General features: G+C 45.7%; 1 protein-coding gene across 21 annotated transcripts in view; it reads left to right on the top strand.

The window, feature by feature from the left end:
• KALRN (kalirin RhoGEF kinase) overlaps nt 1-13,466 on the top strand; it is a 671,367-nt gene that overhangs the window by 594,258 nt on the left and 63,643 nt on the right. For 12 of the 21 annotated variants that reach the window (XM_086675190.1, XM_086675188.1, XM_086675183.1 and 9 more), the window contains 2 exons: nt 1,005-1,109; nt 4,537-4,632. In XM_086675190.1, coding sequence (XP_086531316.1) covers nt 1,005-1,109; nt 4,537-4,632 — 201 coding nt within the window. The remainder of the gene's footprint in view (nt 1-1,004; nt 1,110-4,536; nt 4,633-13,466) is intronic. The other 9 variants (XM_086675186.1, XM_086675184.1, XM_086675206.1 and 6 more) reach the window with 3 other exon arrangements.

Below are 13,466 nucleotides of genomic sequence, written 5' to 3'. Positions count from 1 at the left end.
TTCAGAGACTGGCACATAGAATTTCCAGCAGATAGCCAACATCTTGCCAGATTTGGAGATAGGGGCGTGGGCCTAAAGGGAATCATCTGGTCACCTAATCCCCTACCTCTACTAAGGACTACATCAAAACCTGCTAGTTGAGAATAAGAATAAAAGCTGAGAGATTATAGCTGTTTTCAAGTATCTAGAGCAGTGCCACATATGAAAGCGAGTGGACAACTCCATGTTGCTCCAGATGGGAGAATTATGAGTAACAGGTGAAGGTTTACAGAAGGCAAGGTTTCAGCTCAAAGAGTGACTTTAATGGGGGTCAACCAGTGATGAGGTAGGCTGTCATGAAAGCGAATGGACACCTGTGCTAGAAGGGGTGGGGATACCACATGACCTCACGAAGCAGTCGGAGAGGTCCCTGTGTTAGCCCAGAGGTCAGACCAGGTGACCTCTGAAGTCCCTTTCAGAGCTGAGGTTCTATAATTAAAATACAGTGGGTATGTTTTAGTTGAAAGAATGAGAGCTATTTTTTTTTTTTTTTCTGGCAAACCCACTGTAGTCCCTGATGTGGCTAAGCAATTCTTCCTGCTGTGTAACCAGACTCTCTTTGTAATTTCATGCTATCTGCCCTTTCTCCTTCTGAGAATGACAGTAGAGCCTGGTGATATTCAGATTGTGGTTTAATAGTCCTTCAAAAGCTTAAAAAATTAGGCTCTCTCTGACCACTCTCAGCTTTTTCTTTTCCTGGCTAACCAATGAGGTAGATGTTTCTCATGTGTGTGTGTGTGTGTGTGTGTGTGTGTGTGTGTGTCCCTATTTGAACCTCACTGTCCTTTGAGATAAGAAGGCGTACCCATTCCGCAGAGGAGGGCAGTGAGGCTGAAAAAATAGGGATGTATTGAGAAAGGAGATCTTACATGTTGCTTTTTTAAAAATTCTAAGTCCTGAACCATTGATATCTTTAACTGTATAATACATATGACTGTATGACTAATACTGCTCTTTTGTTCTAGAAGAACAAGAAAGGATGGGGTGAAGATGAGCCAGATGAAGAGTCACACACCCCCCTCCCTCCACCTATGAAGATCTTTGACAATGACCCTACGCAGGACGAGATGGTAGGATTTCCTTACTTTCTGATCTGAAAGAACAATGTGTAATACATGGCGATTTTGTTGTGTGTGTGCGGTGGGGGTAGTAATACTCTCTCTTCCTTGTTATCTCTCCGAATCCATGGTGATGTAGGTTCCCTCTGTATTCGGTAGGTATCCCCGCCCCCAGCCCTGGAGGTCTGATTTCATTCTGGGCAGGGTAGGGGCATGCAGAAGTGGGAATCTGTCTGGTCTCTCCTCCTGTTGATGAAGGGTAATGACTCTGTCTTTGGAAGCTATAGATCCCAAAAGAAACGGTTTGTCTCAAAAGGAACCTGAGGTGGTTCCAGGCCGTGATCACTTTGTTGCACCTGACTTCCGACTTCTGTTTTGGTTGATTGTTTTTCCCTATACTCAACTCTAAAATCCAAATAATGGTAACTTCCAGTCAGCCCCGGTGGTATGAAAATTCCACAAGTACCGCGTAAGGGATGGGGGCGCTGCTGAGGGGAGGCTGCCGGCAAAGGCGGGAGAGCCTAAGGTGCAGGCTGCCACATTCTTGGTGTTACAGAATTCCCTGAGTCACCGGCATGCATGGGCTCACAGGTGTCCGAAGTGTGGATGTCTCCAAGGGCTCCAATCGCAGAGCGATCGCCCCGATGGCTCTAGAGCAGAGGCTCGGCTTGGATGTGCTTCCAAGTGTGCTGGCCGAGACGTGGGCTGCTCTAACTGCGTGCTCTGTCACTCATCTTGCTTGCAAACCATGCTTTCACCTCACTGGGTTTTTCCTGCCTTCTCTTAGTGTTGCTATCCTGTTGGGTTTGACAGGTTGGAGTGGTGGTTTCAGGTTTCAATGGTGCTTTACATTTTCCTTTCAGAGCGGTTTGTGGTCGTGGTGGTGGTGGTGGTGGTGGCCTAGCCATCCCTCCGGGGTCTCCTTGTACTGTCTACTGCCCTGCCTTGTAGTAGCACAGCCTCCCCTAAGGTGGTGAGCCCAGGCTGGGCAGGGGACACATCCTGACAACATCACCTGGGATACAATTCAGAAAGTACTGTTTGCCGATGCTTCAGCATTTCTGGTGATGTCCCCATTCTTGTTTTAATTCCCTCTGCTTTGCATTTGGGTCATTATTAACCCACAGACATTAATTGAGGTCTTCCTGGGTGCCACGCTAGAGGGACAGATTCTAGGGACAGGATGATGACTGAGCTGACTGAGATGCCCCCCTCTGTGGACTCAATCATGAGAGGTGCACAGTTGTGTGGCCCCTCCTAAGGTGACGTTGGTGGCCCTGACTCTTAACTTTTGGAAGGAAAAGTGTCAGGAAGCATGGCGTGATGCCCATCCTAGATTCCCAGGGGCAGAAATGCCCGTGCTTCACACTGAGATCAGAATGAGAACCAACCTGCTGCATTCCCAGAGGCCTATCCTTGTAAAATGTTCCACAAACAGTGACAGCATATGTGGGGAGTGGGGAGCTCATGTGACTGTATCTGCCACCCCACACAGCACAGCCCTCCACACGGAGGTGCCAGCTTGCATAAGATAAGTAAAGGTCACGAACCCTCTCCCTCAAATTCCCTCAAACACAGCTTGTTTTGGGAAAGAGGATGTTATGTTGTTTCTGGATAATCTTTAACTGAAAATGCAGACTTACCCCAAACATTCGTGTAGGCTTTTTGTTATCCGGAAAGAGGGCAGACACATTAGCCCTCCTCAGTCCTGCTTGTTTGATTCCCAGAAATTTGTTTCTCTGAAATATTTGCTAAGCCTCAGAACTTCTAGCAAATGGAGTTGAACTTACTAAGTAATTTTTACAACAGTCTATGAGGAATTTTTAAGTCTACCTATTGTAATGTTACCTGATCACCTTGATTCTCCATGTTTCCTTCTAATAACTGTTCATATGCATGTGTGTTTTATTTTTATCATTTTAATATGCACATCTTATGTTCAATGCTTTCCTTAGTATTTTTCTAAAATTGTGTTGATTTTACCTTTGTAAGTGTGATTTTAATAGCTGGGGACAGTGTCACTTATTTGATGTGCCATAATTTGCTTGACCAGCCTGTTTTGGGATATCCTGGGGTGTTTTCAGTTTTTGCTCTCCTAGATAACACTGCTACAGATCATTTTGTACATACAGCATTTGTTCTTTTGACGTCTGTCCTTGGAATAAGTTCCCAGGGGTAGGATTACTAAATCAAAAATTTGATAGCTTGGATTTCCAAACAAACTTAACCTCCTTTCCTGCATTCTCCAGAAGAGGAAAAAGAGTGTTGTTCTATCTCCTTAATTACATTTATTTGGCTTTTTTCTTTTTACCCCATCTCCGAAGCAAAGACCTAAACTAACTTTTAAATTAGACAACAAGTAGCTTCCTTTTTGAAACTCTTCCCCCTAACTTAAGGGACAAACTTGAAGCCAGACTGTGGCCAGAACAGTCAGCTTTTTACCCTTGCAGTGATCAGTGTCAGACGCTGAAGGAGCATGTGTCCCGGGCCCTCTGTTTTGCCTTCTGCTTTGCTCTGCCAGGGGGGAAAGCTCATACATGCATGCAGGGTTAACCATTTCTCCCCAGTTTCTTCTCAAGTAGGAGAAGAAAGACAAAAACCACTGTCCCTCCATGAGCAGGATTCCCCAAACCAATGACGAAACAGCCACATAGACCAGTCCCTATTGCTGATACGGGGGGATGGGCAGCAGGCCCTTGGCTTGAACCTCCTTTACTGTGAACAGGATAGTCCTTGGTCACTTCAGCAAGACACACAGAACTCCTTGGTAAAATCGTTTATTACATCCTGGTGTTCCAGTTAGGGGCCTTACCAGAAGCAGCTGTGTGTGTGTGTGTGTGTGTGTGTGTGTGTGTGTGTGTGCGCGCGCGCGTATGTGTGAATGCATGTGCACACATGTGAGTGGGGAGGGGGTTTCTAGCTTCCTGGTCTTTAAGTGCTCTGCCCTTGAATTTTTGTTTGATACACACTGAAGATCTATATTTTAAATCTGTATTTGACTAAAGCAAAAACAATTTCTTTGGATACATTTGAGGCTAGGTTTATGGACTCCTTTCATACCCTGGAACGGCAATGGGCAGCCCTTTAACAGCCAAAATTCTGTCTGTCCCTCTCTCCTGTTGCTGACAGTGGGTACAGCCCTTACATTTGGCCCCCCAGGAACTCAGCAAACCCTGCCCTCAGCTGCTCCAGAAGCCTGCCTAAGGAGAGCCTAGTCCCATGCCTGCTTTGCTGCTGGCCAGAACTCCTGACAAGGGGACAGGCGGGCCTGTCCCCATACCCACACTGCCTTCTATCTCCCTCTGTGATCTCTTCCCTCTAAACATAAAGCTTTGCTTCCCTTGCCTGCCTTGAGCTTTGGACTTGCTGTTTTGCTTCCTAATTGCTATTCCTCATTCCTTGCTAATCTGCTTTTCCTTTGCTGCTCAATGTCTTGCAGTCCTCCTCTTTGCTAGCAGCCCGGCAGGCTTCCACTGAAGTACCTTCTGCTGCAGACCTTGTCAGTGCAATAGAACAATTGGTCAAAAGCAAGCTGGTAAGTGGGGGTCCTGGAGGCAGTTCTGCGTGTGTGTTACCTCCATGTGGCTCCCAGGGCCTGGCGTCTATGTGCCGTGTCCTCCTTTGCGCCTATCCCCATTCCTCCTATAGGATTGTTTCTGGCTGATGATTGTTTCTAAAAACCTTTTCCCCAAAGCCTGTTTTTGTTTTTTGTTTTTTGGTTTTTGGTTTTTGGTTTTGGAATGGGCATAGGCAATTAACAGGCCCTTTGGGGATTGTGGCATTGATGAAAGGAAAAAAGTATCCAAGACAAAATAGCCTTCCTGTGAGACCAGTCCACTGGCCTACAGGGACGCGGCATTTGGACAGTGACTGATGTATGTCTGGTTAGCCCTGAAGCTAACTTGGCTGCTGAGACACAGAACATGGATTGGATATTTGAAAGCACCAGGTAATTTTATTCGGGGACCCCAGACAATTTTCTAGCTTGCAGAGTCTGCAAGATTGCTAATTATAAAGGGGAATGGGCAAAAGGGTATGGATGCCTGAGCACAAGAGATCAGGGGTGTTGGTGCATACTCCATTCATGGGGGCAAACCAAACTTCTACCACTGAACACTAGCCTAGCTTGTGACTATCTCAAGGGCCAATCGGACCACTGAAGAGAAGGGTTCTGGGTCTGGCTGCTGTAGGTTTTGGCACCACGATGGTGAAAGAGCTCGTGTTTGGATAATGCTCTTCCTCTACTCCGTGTTGGTACACTGACCCGTACCCCTAAAGGATGACAATTTGAAGCGTTTTCATTGTCTTCACTCTCATCCAGGTTTGGGGTTTCCTGCAACTCTCATGAGGATAATGACTGACTTCTGTCAGGCAGTCCTGCTAATCGACACCATTTGCACCCTTCTCCCCTTGGCCCAGGAATTAGAGGAAAATGATAGATGCTGTGCCGATGACACTGCCTGATAATAATTCTGATTATAGTATCTCGCTTTTCAAATCTCTCAGCTTAGAGAGTACCCATGAAATTCAACACATGACTTTCTTCTTCTCCTTCTAAGTTGTCCTTCCTAACTTAGAGTAGTTCAGCTGATGTCTTTAGTAGCTGTGTCCAGCTCTTGAAAGTTGTCCATTTTCCACACCACCCTCCCTGCCTCGCTGGTGGGATTTCAGTGCTCTCGTGGGCACTGCATTGGCTTCTTAAAGCTCGCCTCTCTGCCCACTGCCTCTCCTTTCCTCACACACCCTCCTCGTTCTCCAAATACCATTAAATTTTTTTTCCCCTTTTACCACCTGAGCCTGAGCCCTGACCTCATGCCTGGACTGTTGCAGTACTTGTTTGATCTTCCCCTGCCCCAGTCAGCCTCCCCCCACCCCTGGGGCCTCAGTCCCCTGGTGGGTCTTCTACTGCAATTACCCCCCCTCCTCAATGAAGGCTCACTGCCTCCCTCTTGCCTACATGAGCAGTCCTCTCCGACGGGAGAAGTGCCTTTAGGTACACGAGACACTTTACTGAGGTATACAGGAAGACAATTTCAGAATCTCTTCATCTCATTTAAAAATTATTTGGGGTATATTTTATTACATACATAAGGATAACACAGCAGTCCAGAAATGTAATTTATAAATAGGTTACATGTTTTGGCAATGCATGACCAAAATTGTGCCTATTGATAGACGTATACAATCAAAGATAAAAGATAAATATAGATAAAGTTCACACTTATCCTGTATTCTAATGTTTGGTAGCCGGCCTACACCCACTTATTTATTCTGGTTGATGGACTCTGCTCCAACTGAATTGTTTCCCTCACTGTCCCCAAACATGCACTTGGCTTTCCTCTCTCCAAGTTTCTGTTCATACCACCACCCTACTTCTCTGGAATGTTCCCCCACTCGTTCTTGCTTTCTAAAGCATAACAGTCCTTCAAGGCCCCACTGGGATCTCATCTCTCCAAAAGGGCTTCCCTGACCAGCCCAGGCCAGATTTCCTCTGCAGCCCCATGGCAATTACTATGTAAGCCACCTGCTGCCGGGGACAGCTCTTAGATAGTTCCGTTGGGTTATTTGTTGAAGTGTCTTAATCTCTTCATTGCCTTCATCTTCACAGCTTCCATACCCAGCTAGATGACCGGTCATTTAGGACATTTTCTTCTCCTCCATTAACACACAGGAATCTTTCACACTCACAGTTTCATCAGTACACACTTATTTCCAAAAGGTTATATTTTCCTATATTTTGGATTACCTGTATCCTGCTCTTTGTGCTCACCTTAGCACTGTTGGGAATCCCTGCAGACCTCTGGTTATGTAGTTGCCGTGTCTGGTGTTAAACAGGTAAGTGCAGATATTGAGAAGCCCCATAAGAGCAAGTCTCCCAGAAGAGAGGGGGCATAGGATGGAGTCGATCAGCCCCGTAACAGGCTTTCAGCAAATGTCTGTGAGACGAGTGGTTTTTTTGTGGTGCGTTTCCCATAAGAAGAACTTTAACTTCCTCCTCCACCAATAATTACTTCTTGAGGACCTGCGGTGAACCCAGAATTAGAGAGATTTCTTTGGCCGAACATGTGAAACCAAGCCCATATCATGGAGAGGAATGAGGGAACGGTAATTTGGTTTCTCAGAATCTTCTCACCAAAATTTTGCCCTCTCCTTTGCCCTCTCCTCTGCTTTCTCTTTCTTCCCATCTAGTATGTATCCACTGTGGGATAGCAGTGAAGCAACGGTGGGTGGTTGTTTCCCCTGCCACATTTGGAAATCCTGAGTTGCATTCTTACTTCTGAGACGTGTATTTTTATTCCTCATTAGCTCTTTAGCTTAAAAGAGGGTAGGATCTAGGAGCGCCTGGGTGGCTCAGCAGGTTAAGGGTCTGACTTCAGCTCAGGTCATGATTTTGCGGTTCGTGAGTTTGAGCCCCATGTCAGGGTCTGTGATGACAGCTCGGAACCTGGAGCTTGCTTCAGATTCTGGGTCTCTCTCTCTCTCTCTCTCTCTCTCTCTCTCTCTCTGCCCCTCCCCCCACCTGTGCTCTGTCTCTCTCAAAAAATGAATTAATATTTAAAATTTTTTTAAAAAGAGGGTAGGATCCAGAACCTATGAAAGTTCTGGAGTTTTTATTTGACTGTAAGTTCAACAGTGTGACTGCTACCAAAATAGCTTGTGTGGTCATAGGCTAGGTTAACGAAAGTACAGTGTACAATCAAGGAAAGTAATAGCTCCATTGTAGTCAAAGTTCTTTAGCCCATACCGGTCATGAGTAGTGTGGGAGTCATGTATCAGGCTCTGAATGCTGCATTCTGAAGTGTTCTTGAACTCAGTGAAAGGGCCCCAGAGGAGGTAACCAGTACCATGTGGTCCATATCCTTTGAAGGAAAGTTGAAGACACTGGGTTAAGTATGGGGAGAAGTTAGGAGAGAGAAGGCTCATGAGAGCTATCCTGACATAATCGAGGACTGCTGTGGGAAAGAAGAGTTGGTGTCACTCTTTGTTGCTCCAGAGGGTGGAGCCTAGACCTGTGGGTAGAAGTTATCTTAGTTCAGTATAGCATGAGCTAGTAAGTTCCTTTCCAGTGTACAGGCTGGAAGTTTTACAGGAGCATCTAGTGTACTTGGACTTTTATATCTAGGGCTTGGATTCTTTCTGCTTTCTTTTTCGGTTGCTCCAGAGGTAACACCAAACTCTGCTCCACCCAAAAGTCCTGAGATCCCTTGTGTCTCTGAGTCCCAGAGCCGTCCTTGGTGCTTTATGGTCACATGGTCATGGCTGCACTGAGGCGGCTGCCCCAGAGGTACCATCTCCGCTGAGCGGCTGGTAGGAAGCAAGGGTAGGTGTCCTCTAGCTCACCTGCGATGCAGATAAAGCCCTTGAAGTTCCCCCACAACCTCCTTTGGCAAGTCCCTCTGGACATTAATGGCCACTGGAGTTCTTCTCTGCCAGCCCTGGTCTTTAATCACTGCTTTTATTTACCAGGAGAAGATGCCCTCCCACCTCTCCCCAAATAGAGCTAACGCATTTTTTTCCACATTTTGTATTAAGGTATAGTCTCTAACTCCAAGCTAGGTACAAGGACTCCCCCCTTCTTTTCCTGTGTGATCTTTGTTTTTACTTTTTTGAGTAACCTATACCCCCAACATAGGGCGCAAACTGACGACCCTGAGACCAAGAGTCACATACATGCTCTACTGACTGAGCCAGCCAGGTGCCCCTCCCTGTGTGATTTTTAATAAAGCTTTTCCTAGATGTGTGGACTGGTGGTGGCAGTGGTGGGTGTGTAAGGAATCATAGATCTAGCTGGTAGTCCTGCCTCTGCTACTTTACTGTGTAGCCTTGGGCAAGTTACTTAGTCTACTGGGGCCTCTCTTTATCTCCTTTATCAGCAGTGAGGATTCTGTCCACCTGAATCTTAGCTCAAAAGAGATACCATGATGATTGAGTAGGTGTGAATGCGCTTTGTAAAATGATAAGTAAGCATCCTACAAATGTTAGCTCTTAGCCACCTCATCTGTACTCTGAATGGCAGGGAAAGGGAACAGCGTCATCCCTTTATCTCCCACAGCCCTGTTCGAGTCATGGGAGCATAGAATGTGTCAGCCAATAGATTGCTGGTTGGATGAAAGTTGCAGGGTGATAGCTTAACAATCTATATGACTTGGTTTTATCCCTCAAGCGTGAGGAACAAGAGCTTCCTGGCCATGTGAAAATGTGTCTTTGAACTTGTGTCTCTAAACAGCCACAGGATTTCACAACCTGCCCGAGATGAAAGATCAAGCCTCCTCCCTGAGCCCTTGTCCTCAGGTGGCATGTCACAATAGTTTATTGGGCTTGGGAAGGTACCAATGGCCCCTTGACTGATAATCCCCTGCCTTTGGGGGAGGGGCTGCCTGGGATTGAGCTCCTGTTCAGTCTGCCTGGTAGCCTGGCATCCTAGAATGTGTCTACCTGCTTCCGCAAGACTTCCTGCCCTCTGATTCTCCTACTTTGATAGCATTCACCTCCCGAGACCAGCCATGTGGGCCGAGAAACATGTCTAGGGCCAGGCCACATCTGTGTGTGTGCTTTGCATTCTATTAGGTGAATCAGCCTGCTTTCTCAGTGGCAGTCTAGTTAGCCAAGTTCAGAGCCCAGGGAAGAGGAAATAATGGCTGCATCACACCCATGGTGGAGGTGTGTGTTTTCAGGAACTGGGTTCCTCTGGCATCCCTCGATGGAAAAGTTTCAATTTCCACCAAAAAAAATTTTAAGGCAGTCACAAACCTGAAATGTCATTTGCCTGAAAAGTCCAGACTTTAGTTTTTCTCCTATACAGTTATCTTCCCCACCCCCACCCTTAATTTGTCTGGAAATGACTATGATCTAATACTTTTTGTCCAGAGAATGTTATACAAATTTTTAGAAAACGGTGGGGCTGATAAGAGGTTGGTGTGCTGCCGGGTGCTGGACCAGCACCCTTTTCCTGTTTTATCAGATGACCTTTGATCACTCCCCAAGAGTCCCACAGTACATTCAATAAATTCTCGGAGTCCTACTGTGTGCCAGCTCTGAGATCAAGCATAGAATCTTCCATAATGAAACTCACAGTCTAGGGTTAGTGCTCACAATGCTCTCCTGCCTGGACTATTAGAATATTTTTCTCCCTGATTTCAGTATGACATCTGTCTACATGACTATCAGACAGATTTTCTTTCTTTTTTTAAAAGAACTTTTTAATAGTTCTTTTTTTTTTTTTTACTAATAGAATAAGAATATGCTTATTCAAGAAAAATTGGAATAATAACAAGAATATAAACACAAATTATATCTCTGATAATTATCATCTAGACATATTCAGTGCTAAATATTGATACATTTTCTCCTAGACCCTTTGAAAAATAATGTAATTAATCAGAATACAGACAAATCCTTTTTTGCCTTACTGTCATATCAGAGACATTTTCCCAAGAGATGAAAAGCCCTTAGAAATATTAAGAGTGATCTTCCTGGAGCGACTTCGGCTTAGGTCATGATTTCACAGTTCCTAGGTTCCGGTCCTGCACTGGGCTCTGTGCTGTCAGCACAGAGCTTGCTTGGGATCCTCTGTCTCCCTCTCTCTCTGCCCCTCCCTGCTCACACTCTGTCTCTCTCTTCTCTCAAAATTGTTTGAATAAACATTTAAAAAAAATTAAAAACCCTCTTGTCATTCATTTTAGAAAGTACAGTCTCTACTTATTAATGCTACACGTAAGGCTTTACACATATGATTTATCCCTGTGCACTTCCCCAGGGTTGTCTACCTCACCCTTTACCTCTTCCTTCCCTAGCACTCACTCATCCCAACTCACACAACACACAATCACTTGCCACCAGCCCCCACATCTCGCCCTTTCATACCCCATATCCCATCTGTGTCAGGCTGCTTCCACCTTCCCAGGCTGCCCTGGGAAGGTTCACAGCTTGATCCTTTACTCAGAGTGCTTCTCCCACCTGGGATGCTCTCCCATCAGTGTATTTATTTCTCAATACTCACTTCAAGCATTGCCTCTTCCATTAAGCCTTTCCCTTCCCTCTCCACCCCACCATAGAGCTGCCCACCCCCCTTTTCATCCTCCTTGATACCTTTTCCATCTAGAACAGCACCCAGGATAGGTAAGGTAGGAAGCCAAATCTTACTCATTTTCATTTCTGCAGTTGCTTGGCAAATATTCAGCATGTAGTAGCTGTTCAATAAATATTTATTTGAGTACAAACAAATGATCAATTGCAGTTCTGTGTAATGAATGCTGTGCAGGGGATGTGTAAAGGGTGCTTAGAGGAGCCCAGACGAGGGGGGTTTTATGGGTGTGTGATCCACGATCCAGCAGACAGGAAATGTGTTCATTTTTATTGTGGTGACAGCTCTCCTCTCTTCTTAATCTACTGCTTTGAATCCTATTTGCATTTCTGTTCCCTGACCTTGGACCAGCTAGAGGAACTTCTGTTGTTCTCTTCCTTGTATACTTTCTCCTTTGCCTCCTGAGACTGTTGTGGGCTGAGCCCCAGACAAGGCAGAAGTCTTCCCTGTGGCTACACAGCCCACTACTCATCAGACCTGTGCCTGCTTCCCACCAGAAGCAGCACAGGCACTTGCAGGTCGCCCCCAGCTGCCCTTGCCTGGGACCCAGGATCCCCACTGTAGCACAGGTAGCCAGGTCTCAGAGGGAATCGTATTCGAATTATAAGCACTGATAGCTAACACCATTATTTGAGGCAGATTACCCAGACTACAGCTTGGCCAGACCCTTTATTTCTCTCTTCCTTTCTCACTGCCTCTGCTCTGCTCACCCTCTCGCAGAGAGACTTTCCCCAGAGATAATTTGGGCTTCTTTGCTCATAGAACAGGTCAGGCAGGAGGATATGGAACATATTTCCCTGTGTGACACTTTGGACTCCACAGATGTCCTTCATTCCAGAAGGTTGAAAATGGCCCACACCAAGCGGGATGTTGCACAGGAGAACCTTGCAGGCAGAGATGTAAGCCTGTCTCCCCGGGCCTTGCAGTCAGCATCCTGCCAGCCAACAGGCTGCAGAACAAAGGTTGTAATAGGACAATGGGCCAAGGAGGAGGGGAAGTAAAAGGCATGTAATCAGATCAATCACCAGCTGGGTCCATCTGCCTGGGGAGCCTGTCTCTGGTGATGGCACCAGCAGACATGTCACATGTCTCAAAAAGCCTGCCTGTCCACTGGTTTGTCAGACCTCAACACCAGACATTCTCATTTCCTTAATAACTGGTTACAGATCCTGAATCTATAAATTTTTCTAAACTCTCCTTGACCTTTCTGTATTTTTAGCCTATGCTGCTTCTAGGGATAACTTCCATGGTTGATTACTTGTCCCGTAAAATAACTTATCAAGTTAAAAGAAACTCTCTCTCTCTCAAACTTGAAGACACTATCTTCTTAATTCTGGTTTCTACTGTTGTTAACAAATTCATGCTTGGCCCTTGGTACACTTTGTTGGTTTTGGGGTGGGGTGAGGGGCAAGAAGGTTGACGTCTCTTCTCAGCTTTAAAATTTGCACCTTCAGGGGCACCTGGGTGGCTCAGTCAGTTAAGCGTCCAACTCTTGATTTCAGCTCAGGTCATGATCTCACGGTTCATGAGATAGAGCCCCACGTCGGGCTCTGCACTTACAGCACAGAGCCTGCTTGGGATTCTCTCTCTCCCTCTCTCTCTCTGCTCCTCTTCTGCTCACACATATGCTCTCTCTCTCTCAAAAATAAAAATAAATATTTAAAATTTTCGGCTTTAAGTCTTAATATTCCCCACCTGTTCTCATATGATGACTGGCCCATTGGGCACCTCATTTGCTTTTTGTTTCATTCCCCTGGACTTCTCCTACTTTTCTTTGGCCTATTGAAATAGAGCAGCTGAGAGAATTTGGACAGATACTCTAAGTGCAGGTTGTTTAAGACCATGCTGAAGCCTTTTGTTTCTCCTACCTTTTTGGACACTTTTTGATTTTTGTGATTTTAACCTTAGGGCTGATGTTTTCAAAGACTACCAAAGTGAAGCCTTCCCTTTGAGCCTCAGAGGCTGTTGTAAATAGGCCCCTTGTATGGATAGTTTGGACTAGACTCCCATATTTGTTTTGGAGTTGCTCACCTTGACCTTCATCTCCAGTCTTACTGTTTATCCACATTGCTTCTGCCAGTTTCCATAATGAAATGCTAAGCGTCACTGTGTGATCTTTCTTCAAGGACACCTGTAAAAATGCTAAGATCGGCCCCATTTTTGAGTATCCTTCTTGTTAACAGTTCCATCCAAGGACGAGGGTGAACATTTTTAATTTTTCAAGAGATCTACAACTTTTATCTCTGTCTATTCTGTAGAAGTCTGTAGAAAGGACAGATCTGATC

Source organism: Puma concolor, chromosome C2 (assembly GCF_028749965.1).
Source record: "Puma concolor isolate L17-30 chromosome C2, mPumCon1.1.hap2, whole genome shotgun sequence".
NCBI lineage: Eukaryota > Metazoa > Chordata > Mammalia > Carnivora > Felidae > Puma > Puma concolor.
Note: the sequence above shows the minus strand (reverse complement) of the source record. Positions and strands in the feature narration are given on the sequence as shown.